This window comes from Adelges cooleyi, unplaced genomic scaffold (genome assembly GCF_023614345.1).
Source record: "Adelges cooleyi isolate 19-005CV unplaced genomic scaffold, UGA_ACOO_1.1 ACOO_flye_CR_arks_rails_tigmint_CR_PRNA_574, whole genome shotgun sequence".
NCBI lineage: Eukaryota > Metazoa > Arthropoda > Insecta > Hemiptera > Adelgidae > Adelges > Adelges cooleyi.
The window spans coordinates 11,833,500-11,847,600 of NW_026096268.1; the positions used below are offsets into that span (position 1 = coordinate 11,833,500).

The 14,101-nt window shown below is 34.8% G+C and overlaps 1 protein-coding gene across 1 annotated transcript; it reads right to left on the reverse strand.

Moving 5' to 3' along the window:
* Window positions 1–8,928: 8,928 nt before the first annotated feature.
* Window positions 8,929–13,870, reverse strand: LOC126842846 (uncharacterized). The gene is made up of 3 exons (XM_050580037.1): window positions 13,279–13,870; window positions 11,554–11,924; window positions 8,929–11,326 (listed from the first exon to the last, which is right to left on the reverse strand). Exons 1-3 carry the CDS (start codon window positions 13,400–13,402, stop codon window positions 11,189–11,191), a joined length of 633 nt encoding a protein of 210 aa, XP_050435994.1. The 5' UTR covers window positions 13,403–13,870; the 3' UTR covers window positions 8,929–11,188.
* Window positions 13,871–14,101: the final 231 nt, after the last annotated feature.

Here is a 14,101-nt window from a genome sequence, read left to right on the forward strand (position 1 = left end):
TTAGATATGTTTTAATTATCCGCGGTTTTAGGTTTGAGAAGACTGTATACGCGCCCGGCCCGGCTAATCTAAGTCTTGATTATTATTTAATCGCACAGTTTCTAAACGCCACCCTTTACAGGGACTTAAGTGTCAAGCGCTAAAATGAGGTTTTTACAAACCCTGCTGATGTTTTTACTACATCCACCGACAAACGTATTTTGCGCCGTACAACCCGGTAAGTAAAATATACACTACACTATTATTGCAATTTAAAAGCGGTTCAGAACTATTTTAATCGCACCATTAGTGTTTAATTGCAACCATAATTCCGGGGCAACAACGCGTTATTTATTGCTACAACTACATTTTGCCAAAATACAAAACCCGCGTAAAACCTTTAATGACGTGGCAGTATAATAATTAATTAAACGAGACGACCGACAAAGTATTTGACCATTCTGACACATACCTATCAAGATCGACGGTTTCTGATAAAAAAAATTTCCAAATGCGTTTCGTTAATTCTACAAAAAAACAATTTCCCGACCAGATAGACCTTATTGACCCAATACACAGACTTTGTCATGGAGACATAATAGGTGTTATGCACCTAATAATAAAACAATCACCCGGGTAATAAAACCATAAAATACATCTCTGTGGTAGGTTGTCGGGCTATAATGATTTTCTACGAAATTCACTTTATGATACTTACGGCCGGCTTGCGTGGAAACTGAAACAATAATTATATTATTTATAATATAATCGAACAGTACTACCCAGAAAAATGATGTTCATTTTTTTAAACCCCTATTGTAAAACAATATAACATTGTACTCGAGAATCTATCGAGAAAACGTTCTACTGAAAAAAAATGTGTTTTATTTTTTTATGATTTATATCTGATTTATGACTATTGCGGTGCACGTCGTGGCTTCTTCACGGTGCTTCAGAGCATATTATAAGAACGATTTCTTTCGGGCCGCGGTACAATCAACGGTTCTTGCCGGCGTTGGCGGAGATCAGGGGGGGCAGGGCTGGGATTCTAAAAACCTTAAAACTTTAATATAGCGCTACGTTTATTTTTTATTTCACCAAATCTCACCCTTAAAAACAAACGTAAGGTATTTGGAAAAGCGCTAATTTTAAGTTTAAAAGTATCCCAAGCCTCCCACCGAGTGTGTGTGTACCTACCTGATTAAGACAAATCTTAATAGACTAGATTAGAGGTACTCCGGGTGCGGGGAGGGGGGTGCTGTAAGACAATGGGGAGTGAAACCATATTATTATGTATATGTAAGGCCCGGTAAAGTTTACTCGAATGATTAATCGCGGTGTTCTGCATAGGTAAACTCGGAAACCGGAACCGCGCCGGGGAATGATATGCAAGCCCCGGTATAAATGTATAAGATAACACGCAGGAACAGCAGGAGCATATCGAGTGGAGGCGAGGAGGGCGGGAGGGCGAGCGAAATTAATTAAGTCTTCGTCTGTCTAAAAAATGCATCTCGTATCCATTTTGCCTCTGGTCTCTGCGGCGGCCCCAAAGAGACACACAAACGGCGCGCGGATAAGAAGAAGATAATTTCCCAACAGCTCCTCGCCGTCTCCGTCTTGTGTGCGCCTCTTTATCTCCGGCGCTCCTCTCTCGTCGTCGATGATTAATGCGTTTACCCGCATTTGACAATGCCCACGGTAACCTCTTGACAGTTCATTTCGGTTGACGAACACCGTGTGGCGGCGGTGTGCTCGGGGTTTTCGGATGTCGGGTAATAGCAATTAGCTTTTGCGCGCGACAACAACCCCCCCGGGGCCCGGGGACACCGACGTCAAAGTAGTTAATGCACTATTTTCGTCATTTCTACATACGGCTAACCGCAGTATACCTTAACCCTCCGCCGACCGCTTGCTTAGCATAATAATATACAGCGCAGACAAGACACGGCGGTTAAGATCGCTCAGTCGTGTGTGTGGCACGAGCAATGTCGTTAAACAAAAACCAAAAAAAAATGGTGCTCTAAGAATTTGGAGTGAATGCGAAAGGAGGGCGGGGGTGGCGTACAGATAGGGGTAGGTGAATCCGATAAATATAGGTTGTCCAAACTAGTATATCTTAATTTAATATGCCTATTATGGTTTTTTTTTAATTTTTTTAAAATTCGGATTTCAATAATAAATTATGGGAGACCAAAGTCCGAACATATCATACTATGTAGTTATGTGACTAAGAATTAGGAAAAAAAATGATAAGAATATAAATTACACAATACCTATTTTAAATGATTATTAATTGTTTAACTAGTTAATGTGATTAAAGATTCGAAAAATTCAAATTACTTATATAAGATAAAAATAATTATTAAATATAATGGTTTTTTTTCTTTCAAATTTTTCCTTTTTACATAAATATAATATACAGTTTTCCTTGTAGTTAAAACCAAAAGACAAACATGTTAATTGAATTCGTAGACCAGTTTTAAATTAATCAGAAAATATTCTGTAAAAATTCATAATTAAATTAATTGTTGTAATTAAAAACAAATATATACACAATACGAAAAACCAGCATAACTTTTTGAAAATTTAACATAATATATATTGTGTAGATGTGTCATTTTATTTTTAACCATTATGTAGTATAATGCATTTTTGTTCTTCCAACTCAAAACAATGAAGTCCAATTGCAGAAAATAGTACACAGTAGTTAGATTTTACTATTTGCATATTATTCTTTGTAAGTAAACTTGTCAAATTCTCACAATATCACTTTAAATAGAACAATAGTAATATTTTATTATGTATTTTTTTTTTTAGTGTTAATAAAGTTTATGGCTGTACTATAGTTTACAGAGAAAGTAAGTTTATATTTTTAAAGTTTTCAAAAATATAATGTGGGTACAATAATATTATTTTAATGATAATAATATTCCCATAGTTTAATATACACATATGAATGCAAATTATTATCATCCTTTGTTAGTCACGTATAATCGGTTATAATTGATATTATGCATATTTTACTTTTTATTAATCACACTATTACAATATGAGTTAAAAAAAAAAAAAAAAGAGTACAACGAAGAGACCACACTGGAGATACACACCCGGTCGTTTTGTTATTTAACAAATTTAAAACTCATTTGGACTACTTAATAACCATTTAATAACCGTTCTGTTGTGGAAACATTAAACGGTCTTTTACGTAGAGTTTTTTTTTTTTTAAATCAACAAATTGACCGATTAGAATAATATACATGACGTATAATATAGAGATATACACGTTTTATATTTTAACTGCAATGCATTGTTGTATAGACTTAAGGCTCGTTATGGAAAGGGGATTGGTTTATACGTGTGTTGTATTGTTTTAATAGTCGTCTGCAGAATAGCGACTGCTCGACTGTTTAGCACAATATAAAACGTCCATTAGAAACCTATAACCTTTGTGCACGTTATTACCACACAACCTATCTGAGCAATGACAATTAAAAACTGTTAATTGTTAGATTTACAGCTACGATACCATAAGCATTATGTAGGGTGGTCGTTTACGGGTCTTGCAACATTGTAAACAGTGGTTTCGCTGTTATACATCAGAAAATTTAAAGAAAAATTTATCTAGCAACAAAATATTTTCTTTTTGCTCCACGGAAAAACATTGAATCGCGGATATGTAATTATCTCTTACTATTATTTGCATAATATATATGGTGCCGTCATTATGCTAATGTTGGTGTAACGACCGGATAAAATAACACTTATTAATTACCACTATCCGAGTACCCTAGTACATAATATAGTAGATATCATTGTATAAGTATTGTATAATGTCATATCCGATACCGAAGCAGCATCATTACGTTACACAGCCGATGATCCTTGAACGCGGCTATTGTCGTCGTCGTCGTCGCGGTTTCTTCTTGTGTATATTATTATTATTATAAAAATCATAATGATATTAACACACCGTCGACGAGGAGGATATAATATATTGTTTGCGGCGTACAATATGCAAAAATCCTGCACCCGCGATAAGTATAGAGAGGTACCACCTATGTGTACACTGTAAACTGCACACGGTGTAATACTCTATATATATAATAGACTTTTGACTAACAACGGGGAAAAAAGTAAAAGAGCTGAGCGCAGAATATTCATTATTTATCGACGACGGCAAAAGATAATACTCGGAGGTCTCGTGGGGGCGGCGAGGAGAGGTTTTTTTGGGCCGCACAACATAGTAATAACAATATACAATGCATATATAAGAGCCGGCGGGCCACAATGGGACGCGAAATTCGTTTGTCGAAATTTATTTTTAAAGCCATTACCGTAGCTGTCGCGGGGAAGCGCCTTCGATGATTTACGATGACACACACTACCGAAAAAACCAAATTCATTTACTATTTCCGCTTCATTTGTACACGTCGGTTAACCGAACAAAAGCGGCAGCCAAACCGCCGTCTCAGATTATAATAATATTATTACCACCGCCGCCGTCGACGTCGAAAGTTGTTCAAGAACAGTCGTATCCGCCTGTCTTTGAAAGTACAGGAGAACTTAAAATAAAAAAATGTGGTCACCCATCCAAGCACTCTCTCCTGTAAGTCTTCAAACAGCCGACACTAGAATATACTTTTTAAAAGACTTTTCCAAAATGTGCTACAATGTCAATGAATTTAATGAATCAGGAATAGGAAGGTATCTGATGTTAAGCATCTGATTATTGTAAGACTGATTAATTGAAGTACTAAAAATCATACTTTCAATTTGGTCTCATAGCTGGCGTTGGTTATATTCCTTTAAAATGTCATGTAAAGTTTTAAAACACAAATAGGTATACACAGAGGCATATTGAAAATGTATTTTTATTATCAAAAACATGTTTTTTGGTTTTTGTAACTAAAATAAGTATAAGTTTAGGGCCAAACTTATAGGAGGAGAACGCGCATATAAGCATTTTGAGAAAACAACACCAAACGGAATCGTCCGGGGAGAACTCTTCTTCTGTAAAGGTACACACTATACCCAAAGAAAATAATGAAAATCGAGTACACGGATTCACCGTGAATGCGGCGGCGGCTGTCGTTGAGCTTTTAATCTGTTCGTCTGACGGGAATTTTCAATTACATTATTAATGTGAAATACCGAAAATTCAACGCTTTCCCGCCGAGGTAGGTATTAAACTACTTGCTCGCAACCCTTTTGTTGTGTGTACCGCCGAACGTGCAGCAGGATTACACGCCGCCCCGAGGAAATCAACTTTTACTAACGCGGTACAACAATCTTACACGCAGCAACAGTTTTATATTCTTAATTAAGAACCCGGCCGAGTGACGGTTTAAACGTTTTATCATTATTTTAACTTTTAAATATCAACGCCAAACATAATAATCTTTTAATCAACTCTTATAGCCGCTTTTCCCCTTCGTTTGGGCGCATAATCCGCCGGCGAATTATTTGCACCGAGACGAGGGCGCCAAAATATTATTATTACACAATGCCGCATTAAGAAACCGTCTAGGAGTAAGTATATATTTAATATTTTCATCAATTCGCCTAATAAATAAAAAAAACGAACATTTAAATATAATTTTTATTTTAGTGTTTTTTGGGTGTGTTAATAACAGCTGTACACCGCGTTGTACTAAACATTACTCATTAGGTTTTTTTTTTTTTTTTGGCTGTCGCCGATACTATCTCTGTGGGATAAGTTATAACGTTCTAGACGCTTGTCCGTGTTCCTCCGGTTGAACATAACACTATAATAACTTTGGGATTTAACGACGAACCCCGATTCATATGTGCGTAGGAATTGGAGAAAATACCAAACTCATATATTAGCATAATCAAAATATGAGTGAACTTATACCCGGTATAGCCCCGTGTAGTGAGTACATTCCACCGCGATATTATGCTGATAAACGTGATTTAATTATGCACATATAATTACCATCGAAAAAACAAAATAATGTACTTGTGTTATACCGCAATGTCTTGGTGTACCTATAGGTAGCACATGCGACTGCGGAGGCGTATGTACAACTGGCCAATAACAATAATATAATATGAAAAACCGAACTTGGGCACCGAAACTCACCGCTGTATACATACAATATTATATTTACTATATAGCGTTTGTATTTTGTAAATCTTCTTCTTGGCTTATAAACCAATTACGGCAACACACCAGCGACAACCGCGGTCAAGGTTAAGTGCCGTGGCCGTTTCTTGGCAGAGTAGGCGTTAATGGACCCGGGGAGAACAATATCGCTGCATTGTACACTATATAGTATACACACTGTGTATATACATTTTGTGTACACACGGCTAATGGCACTGCACCGCGCAGATCCGTTAACGACCGACAACAAACCGGTCGACCGGTTAATCAAAATCCATATATACCTAATAGCCAACATCATATTATAATGTTGGCAGTTAGCGCCTCGTTTCCGACTAAATTGTAATAATATTTAATGTAAGTCAAAACTCTCTCTCAAAAATAAAAAAAACACCTCCAAAAAGGATTATGCGTGGCCACTGACCGGTTAAGGTGTAAAAAATTTAATTAATATAACATGTACCTATTTAGAGTAACAACTTAATGCTTGGACAGCGTTAAACGATTTACGAGTGGTAATCGAATAAATACGTTTTAAGTTTAAAAAGTTTACACGGCTCTCGAAAACACAAAAAAAAAGCAAAAAAGGACTTTTAGAAATAAGTGTCAAACGTTGAATTGATCTCGCTGTAAATGATTTATGAAATAATAGTATTGTACATTATAACCACATTTGACCAAAACTAGTTAAATTTAAAAAAAAAACACTAGTTCTATATTATGGAAATCGCAATAAAGTATTGCCTATACTTGACTCCTTAATAAAAGCGAGCATTACCGGCACAACAGCAATTTACTCGTTTATTAAGGAGTTGGATGTAGGCAATTTGTATTTTTTTAGAGAGGAGAGTTACAAAATAGCGGTATTAAATCAGGCTAACAATACAAATTTGAGAATATATTTTCTGAAATAAAATTTTAGCGTGTAAACTATTTGGGAAATTAAAAAACACATCTTAATCAATCCACACAGACAGACCGCGGATGTAACACAATGATTATTGATGAATTAGACGATATCATTAAGTTCTTGAACACATTTATATGTATATATTATATTCGACGTCTATCATTGCCATTTGAACACAAGCACTGTTATTTTTGTAGGTACTCGCCTGGATAAAGCTGTTATCCGAATTCAACGCAATCAAAAACAGAATAGTTAACAAATGTCGGTCTGTTATATAACTAAAAAACAGTAAACACGGGAAATATTCGTTTTTAAGTTATAAAGAGTACTATCTAGAGTTTACACAAATAGTGGGTTTAAAAAAAAAAAATTTTGCCTTATATTTAATTTAAATTTTACCAAAGTAGAGTAGTGTCACTTATATGTAATAAAATTAAAAGTCTTAGTCAAAATTCTTTGTGGTCTGGTAATCCATTACCAAAAAAAAAATAACCATTATAATACTACCTTTTACTATCTTTGGCGCGATTTAGAACATTTAAATTGAAGTGTAATTTTAAAGTTTATTCTTGCCCGTTTAACATTTGATATGTATGTTATTGTGTAGATATTGTAAAAAATCAAATTCGCGTTCAGTATGGGTGAGTATACAGATTTTATTTCAATAGTTGTATTTTTTTTATATATACATCTCCAAGTTAAGCGGTAAGTTTGAAGTTCAACAGTGTACCAGACCAACAGATGCAACGCGTTCGAAGGAACGACAACCTCCGAGAATTACAGAAGTAGTTTTTTTTCTTCCTATTATTATTATTATATACCTAAGTATAATATATTGTTTGAAATCACTTTTTTCGCTTTACACGCGGATATATAATATATGTTTTTTTATCGGTACGTCGACCCGTCGAGTCAAGGCCCGTGTGATACATTTTAACTTTTTATATAGAATTTTATATCGTGTGTAGTGTATATATATATATATATATATATGTATTTACAAGTATTATTGTAATTGCTTTGTTTTACCGCGGTCAGCACGTGCGCGTGAGTACAGTGCACACTAAGCGCTGTGATATTTTTAACGCGCCCAAGCCGATTGCAATTAATGACAATTTAATTGCCCGTGTAATGATCATAATATTATTATATATGTATGTATGCATGTGTGTGTATTGCGACACTGCATTACAATATAATGATAATGATATACACTAAAAGCCGATCCGCTTTCTTGGGCGGTCATCTTTTTTATTCGTACCATTTTTTTTTTTAATGTCTGGGTGATAATTTTCACTTAAAATAAAAAACCTACAACATTACACAGGCCGCGATACTACGTTGTAATATCTATACCCTTTACCTTTACATTATTTTGTTTTTTTTTTTAATACATGATCGACGGCCGCCGGTCGTGACCAAGAGACTATAATAATATAATCTTATGTCCGCGTGCACACCCATCCACTATATTATTATATACGGGTCATCGTCGATCCGTCGGTTTACACCAGATATAAGTTTATAATATACTTACCTACCTATATGTATACAAGATGTATGTATATAAAACGAATCTCTGCGGTCGTTGCGGAGCGGCTACCGTCCAGCCGCAATGCATATATATACACCACTGCACACTGCAACGCGCACAATATTGTGTACTTATAATAATATATGTTAATGGGGGGGTGCATCTCTTGTTGCGAACACACGAGGAATAAAATATAAGAAATAAAAACGCCAGACCGATATTTTTTTATAATAATATATGTTTTTTATTTTTGTTTTTCGTCAATAATAATAATAATGTATAATAATAATACGATCCACTCGGATAATAAGTTAGGTATATATATATATATATATATATATATATATAATAATTCATTTCAGCTTTTTTTTTTTTTTAAATAAAACAAACAAAATGTTTTATAGGTATTTATAGTAGGTAATATATTATAATATAATATTATATGATACAAAAGAAAGACAACGGTAGCAAGATGCAGCGGACACCGTACAATAGGTGTACCCACGCCGAGTACAAAAATTATGATTAAAAAAAATAATAATAATAAAAATTAGCTCTAAAATTATTTTCAGGCTAACGTTAAAAGTCTACTACATTCTAAGAACAGGGGTAGGGGGAGGAAAATGCACATTGTAATATTATACTTTAATAACATAAGACAAGTCACGGTTTTGTTGTTGTATGGAAACATGTTTTTGGGTAAACAATAATGACAATAATATTATACAATAATTATATGCTGATTCGAGATCGAAAAACACAAATTAACATAATATCATATTTTTATAAAATAATTTTGCAACGATAAAATATTAAACATTTCATTTTTTTTTTTTGCTTTTTTTTAAACATAATTTAAAATAAATATCTTCATATGTGTATGCAAAATTTAAATGTGTGTGTGTATATACATTATAAAATAAATATTTCAAAAAAAAAAAACTATGTCTACAATATAATACTAAAAAAAAAAAAAATGTTCAATCACAAAACGCTTATATTATAATAATCAAGTCTTCTGACAATACAAATTATTGTTATTATTATTATTCAACTCTTTATATGATTTTGACGTGGCCAAGTCCATTAAAATGTTACAATGTTCGCCGAAGAGAGAGATGATCGTTTTTAACAATATTACAACATCAACATGTTTAACTTATGAGTACCTACTCTAACGCTAAAATAATAAATTTACACTAATATCTAAAAAAAAAAAAACACTACTTATGTCCTACGAAAAGAGATCAAAAAATCGTTAATAGTTAATGTATGTATAAATATCATTTTTTTTTTTTTATATATATATTTATGTACAAAATGTATATATATATATGATATATATATCGTATATAAAAAAAAATGGCATAATCACAGAAACGCTTTGATGGGCGAAACTAGGAACGCCCAAGTGGAAAATTCGCTTTGTGTATATTAAATTTAAGCTCGAAACGTATGAACGACCCGGGACGTTCGCAAGTTTTTTAACACCACAGAAATGCTTAAAAAAAAAAAAATGAAAATGAAAATTATAAATAAAAAAAAATATTAATCAGAAAAAAATTCACATGCGACTTAATGATATATTATTATTATATTACTATTATTATTATTAGGTATGACAAAAAATCCAACAAGCGTTTATTATTATTTACACAGAGCGATTATCATGTTATTATGATAACGTTTCCAATATTACAAACTCGTCGTCGAACCGAACGCGCGTAGTAGCCGCGTACCGTTAGACCCCAACCGTTTCGAAAAATGAAAAAAAAAAATATTCAAAAAAGTACCCAAGAGAAACAAGAAAAAAACGTTCACAGAGAATTTGTGTTTTTTTTTTTTTTACTGTAAGAATTTTAATTGTTTAAAAAAAAGAGTCGTGTAATAAAAAGTACGTTAATAGGAAAATTAAAAAGTAGTATTATTATATTTATGTACAGTGAGAATAATAAAATTAAAAAAAAATTATTACAGCGTTTCGTACTAATTCAACCGCCGGCCAATCGACTCGGTCGGCGATGCCGTTCCAAAAGCTATAGTTTTACAAAAACGAGATCAAAACGTGAACAGATCTGGGACTGAAACCGCAGAATTTCCATGTGAAACGATATTAAAATACAACAGAAAAAGCGTAGAAATATAGAGATTAATTACAAAAAAAAAAAAAAGTTATAAGTACACAAAAAACGTATTAAATAAAATAAAAAATATATATGTATATGTACAGTAGTAGTAAAAACAAAAGCGCGTCTATAGATCACGATAGACGTGCGTTTTATATAATATTATGAATAATAATAATAAACTAAAGGTACAACTAAAAAAATAATTTAAAAAAAAATAAATGTTTGGCTACGGTTGCGGATCATCTCACAATTCAGCAAGCAATAATATTTGAGATCAACGGGTCGATTTGATTAGCATAAAAAATATAAGTTTTTTTTTTTTATTATTATTATTATTAAAAAAAAAAAATAGTCACTAAAACCATGACTGGAACTTTCGAGTCTTTTAGACGTACAAAAATTGTGTTTTCTCTCTCTCTCTCGTTTTGTTTTGTTTTTTTTAATTTTCTCACGTTGTCGCGATGAACTTGGTATAGGTAGTTAGGTAGATAGGTGTAGATAGGTACCGATTATTGTTTGATGAACATCTTCCAACCGATTATTACAAACACGGCCGTCAGTATGGACGAGTCGATTTTCGAAGGTTGCAACAACGACATCAGTCGCCGTTTTACTTTTGAACTGTCTTCCGCGACCGCGTCGTCCATCTGTGTATCGAAAAACAAAACAAAAAACGAAAAATTATTGTAGACTAACACAATTACAATATGGGGGTTGTGGAAATATATTTAAAAAAAAATATTTAATTTAAGTTTTTTTAACGTTTAAATATATTTTTTTTTTGTGGATTTTGTTAGCTCGAAGCTACGTTTTTTTTTTTTTAAGTATGTTAAACTAATTTTTTTTTAAAAAAACAATTCTCGTTTGTACTCACGTCGATCGTTGGTGATGATTCGGCGGCGATTCTGGGTGACACCGCGCCCGGGTCGGCGATGGTCATCTGTTGTTGTTGGTCGGCCGACGATTTTTCCAACTTGGTCACGCCGAGCACCTTCAACTTTTGGCTGTTGTAATAGCAAGTCGGGCACAGTTCCACCTGGAGGAACACGGTTCTGGTGGGTTTCTTCTCGGCGGCGGCGGCCACTTTGGGCGTGCAAGACCTGATCAAGTCCGGTAACTGTTGCTGTTGAGCGCCGGACGTCCGCCTGTGATGGTCCGGTCCTCGGACGGTCTGCCGGCGACGCTGGCCCGCAGTAGGTGGTTCGGCCGTGGTGGTGGTGGTCGACGAAGTTTCCACAGAAACACCTGCACGGCAAACGCCAACAAGAGTTGCAACACTTAGTAAAGTATAATATAAGAAATACCTAGGTACAGTTTGATTGAATCCAACCTAACCGTTAGAGGGGTTAATATCGGCCGGCGCGGGCCAAAGGGTACCTAATGCCGGACAAGAAATAATAATTATATTATATGTGTATCTTATTTGTGAATAATTTCCTTATAACGTTATTTTTTTACCTCGTGACACACTCGACACTGACACGGTTGTGTGTCACGCGCGCGGCAAAACAGAACAGCGATTTTAATTTAGAAAAAAAAATTTTAAAAAATAAGATGTCGACGACGGATAATAATTTTTCTTTCACATTGGCGCCGGTAAAGCAAAAAACTACAATATAAACAGTTTGTATTTAAATTTTTTTATTATTCTAAAATGATTTTTATTCCTGTTTCGATTTACGCGCGTTTTTTTTGTTGTTAGATTTTTTTTTTAATTTTATTACTTTAAAAAAATAAATATACAATAAAAATAGAAGGTAACGTCGAGACGAGACGGTGGACCGCGGGTCGTTCACACTTAACTGTCATCGACGACGCCTATTATATTATTATTATATGTACTGCTCGTGTGTGTGTGTGTATTGAGAAGGCGCGAGAACAGTGTAGTGTTCACATCGGGTGGGTGACCTTAGGAGAAGAATATTGGACGACAGGTTCCTACAAGAAAGGTTCCGTGTGCGGACGGTCGGGTCCATCAAGGATTTTATTATTTCAATGTTATTTTATTTTTTAAGTCATCGACTTACTAATTTTTTTTTTTTATTCGGCGACGTTAAACAAAATTGTTCCGTTTTCGGCGATCGCGTGACTTCGGTGGTTTTTCGCGATAAACGTGGAAAACTCTTTATAAATCAATATTATACTATTTTGTATAGTAACTTGAAAATAATAATTTATAATTCGCAAACGTTAGAATAATTTTTTCCCGAGTTGTTTATCGAGATTTTCGCAAAAACATTATAAATATCCGAATCGCACAAGGTCGATGACACGGTAAAAAAAAGGTTGTTTTATTATTATTTTTTTTTTTTTAATTGCGATGATTTATTTATATTGTTATTATTTTTTCACCGAGGTCCGCGGAAAATAGCATTGTTGGATATTTGTACAAGTCATACCGCGACGGTAGGTAGGTACTTGAAAAAAAAATTTTAAATATAATATAATTTAATTTAATTATTCAAACGTCTTCGAATTATCGTCGTTGTAATTATTTTTTTAGTTTTACATAATACAAAAATTACCACTTCGCGCGTATGCGGAAATAATTGTGGGGAAGGGCGGCCGAAAAATTCAAAGTCCGTTCGCGACGACTTACCGGTAAGAGAAGTCCAAGGAGTCCATCTGAGCAACGTGAGCAGTTCTTTGAGCAAATTCTCGATCCTCAGATAATGATGATCTTCGGGGTCGCGTTCGGCCGGCAAGTTAAACGGTATAGCCATGGTGGGTGATTTTTTTTGTTTAAAGAAAAATTGTCCACCAAGATATAGTTTTTTTTTATAAAATTTTTTTTTATCCTTCTTCGAAATTAATTAAGTTCGAAGCAAAAAAAAAAAAACGCCTTACGACCGTGGCAAAGTGATCAAGCCGAAACGCACTCGACAAACACAAACAAAAATCCAAAATGTTTTTGGAACACTATTTAGGTTTTTTCGAAAAACGTAAACAAAAAAAAAAAAAATATTCAAAGTCTTTTTATTTTTGCGGTAATACAAATAACGCACACGAACGCAAACGTAAAATTTTTAATTTTCATAAACAACACTCCGACGACAGTAGTAGGTACAGAGAAGTCCGTGCGACTCGGGCAGAGGTAACCGATTCACTGGACACCCGGAAGAGTAGCGCGTGGTCCAACGACTGACGGGCCTTGTGCTCGCGCGTCGAGCCGTCCGTGCGGTGTGCGTGTGTCTGTCGCGAGGAGCGCGTGCGTGCGTGTATGTATGTGTGTATACGGCGGCGTGCGCGGTCGTCGTCGTCGTCGTCGAGCGCTGCGGCGGCGGCTGCGGCGAGCTGAGGTACCAGGCGGGAGCGGGCGGCGGCGGCTGCTGTGCGGCACCACCAAGCGACGCGGCGTCGGGAACGATACTGAGTGCGGTCGCGGTGCGGCCGACGCGCGCCAAGACCACCGAAGACACCGT

Bases quoted from the DNA above. Each gene is read 5' to 3' on its own strand.
- LOC126842846 (XM_050580037.1), bottom strand. From the start codon at position 13,402: ATGGCTATACCGTTTAACTTGCCGGCCGAACGCGACCCCGAAGATCAT. The intron at 11,925-13,278 runs GTAAGTCGTCGC...TTTGCCGTGCAG, and splicing joins TCCTTGGACTTCTCTTACCG to GTGTTTCTGTGGAAACTTCG. The intron at 11,327-11,553 runs GTGAGTACAAAC...TTCGATACACAG, and splicing joins AATCATCACCAACGATCGAC to ATGGACGACGCGGTCGCGGA.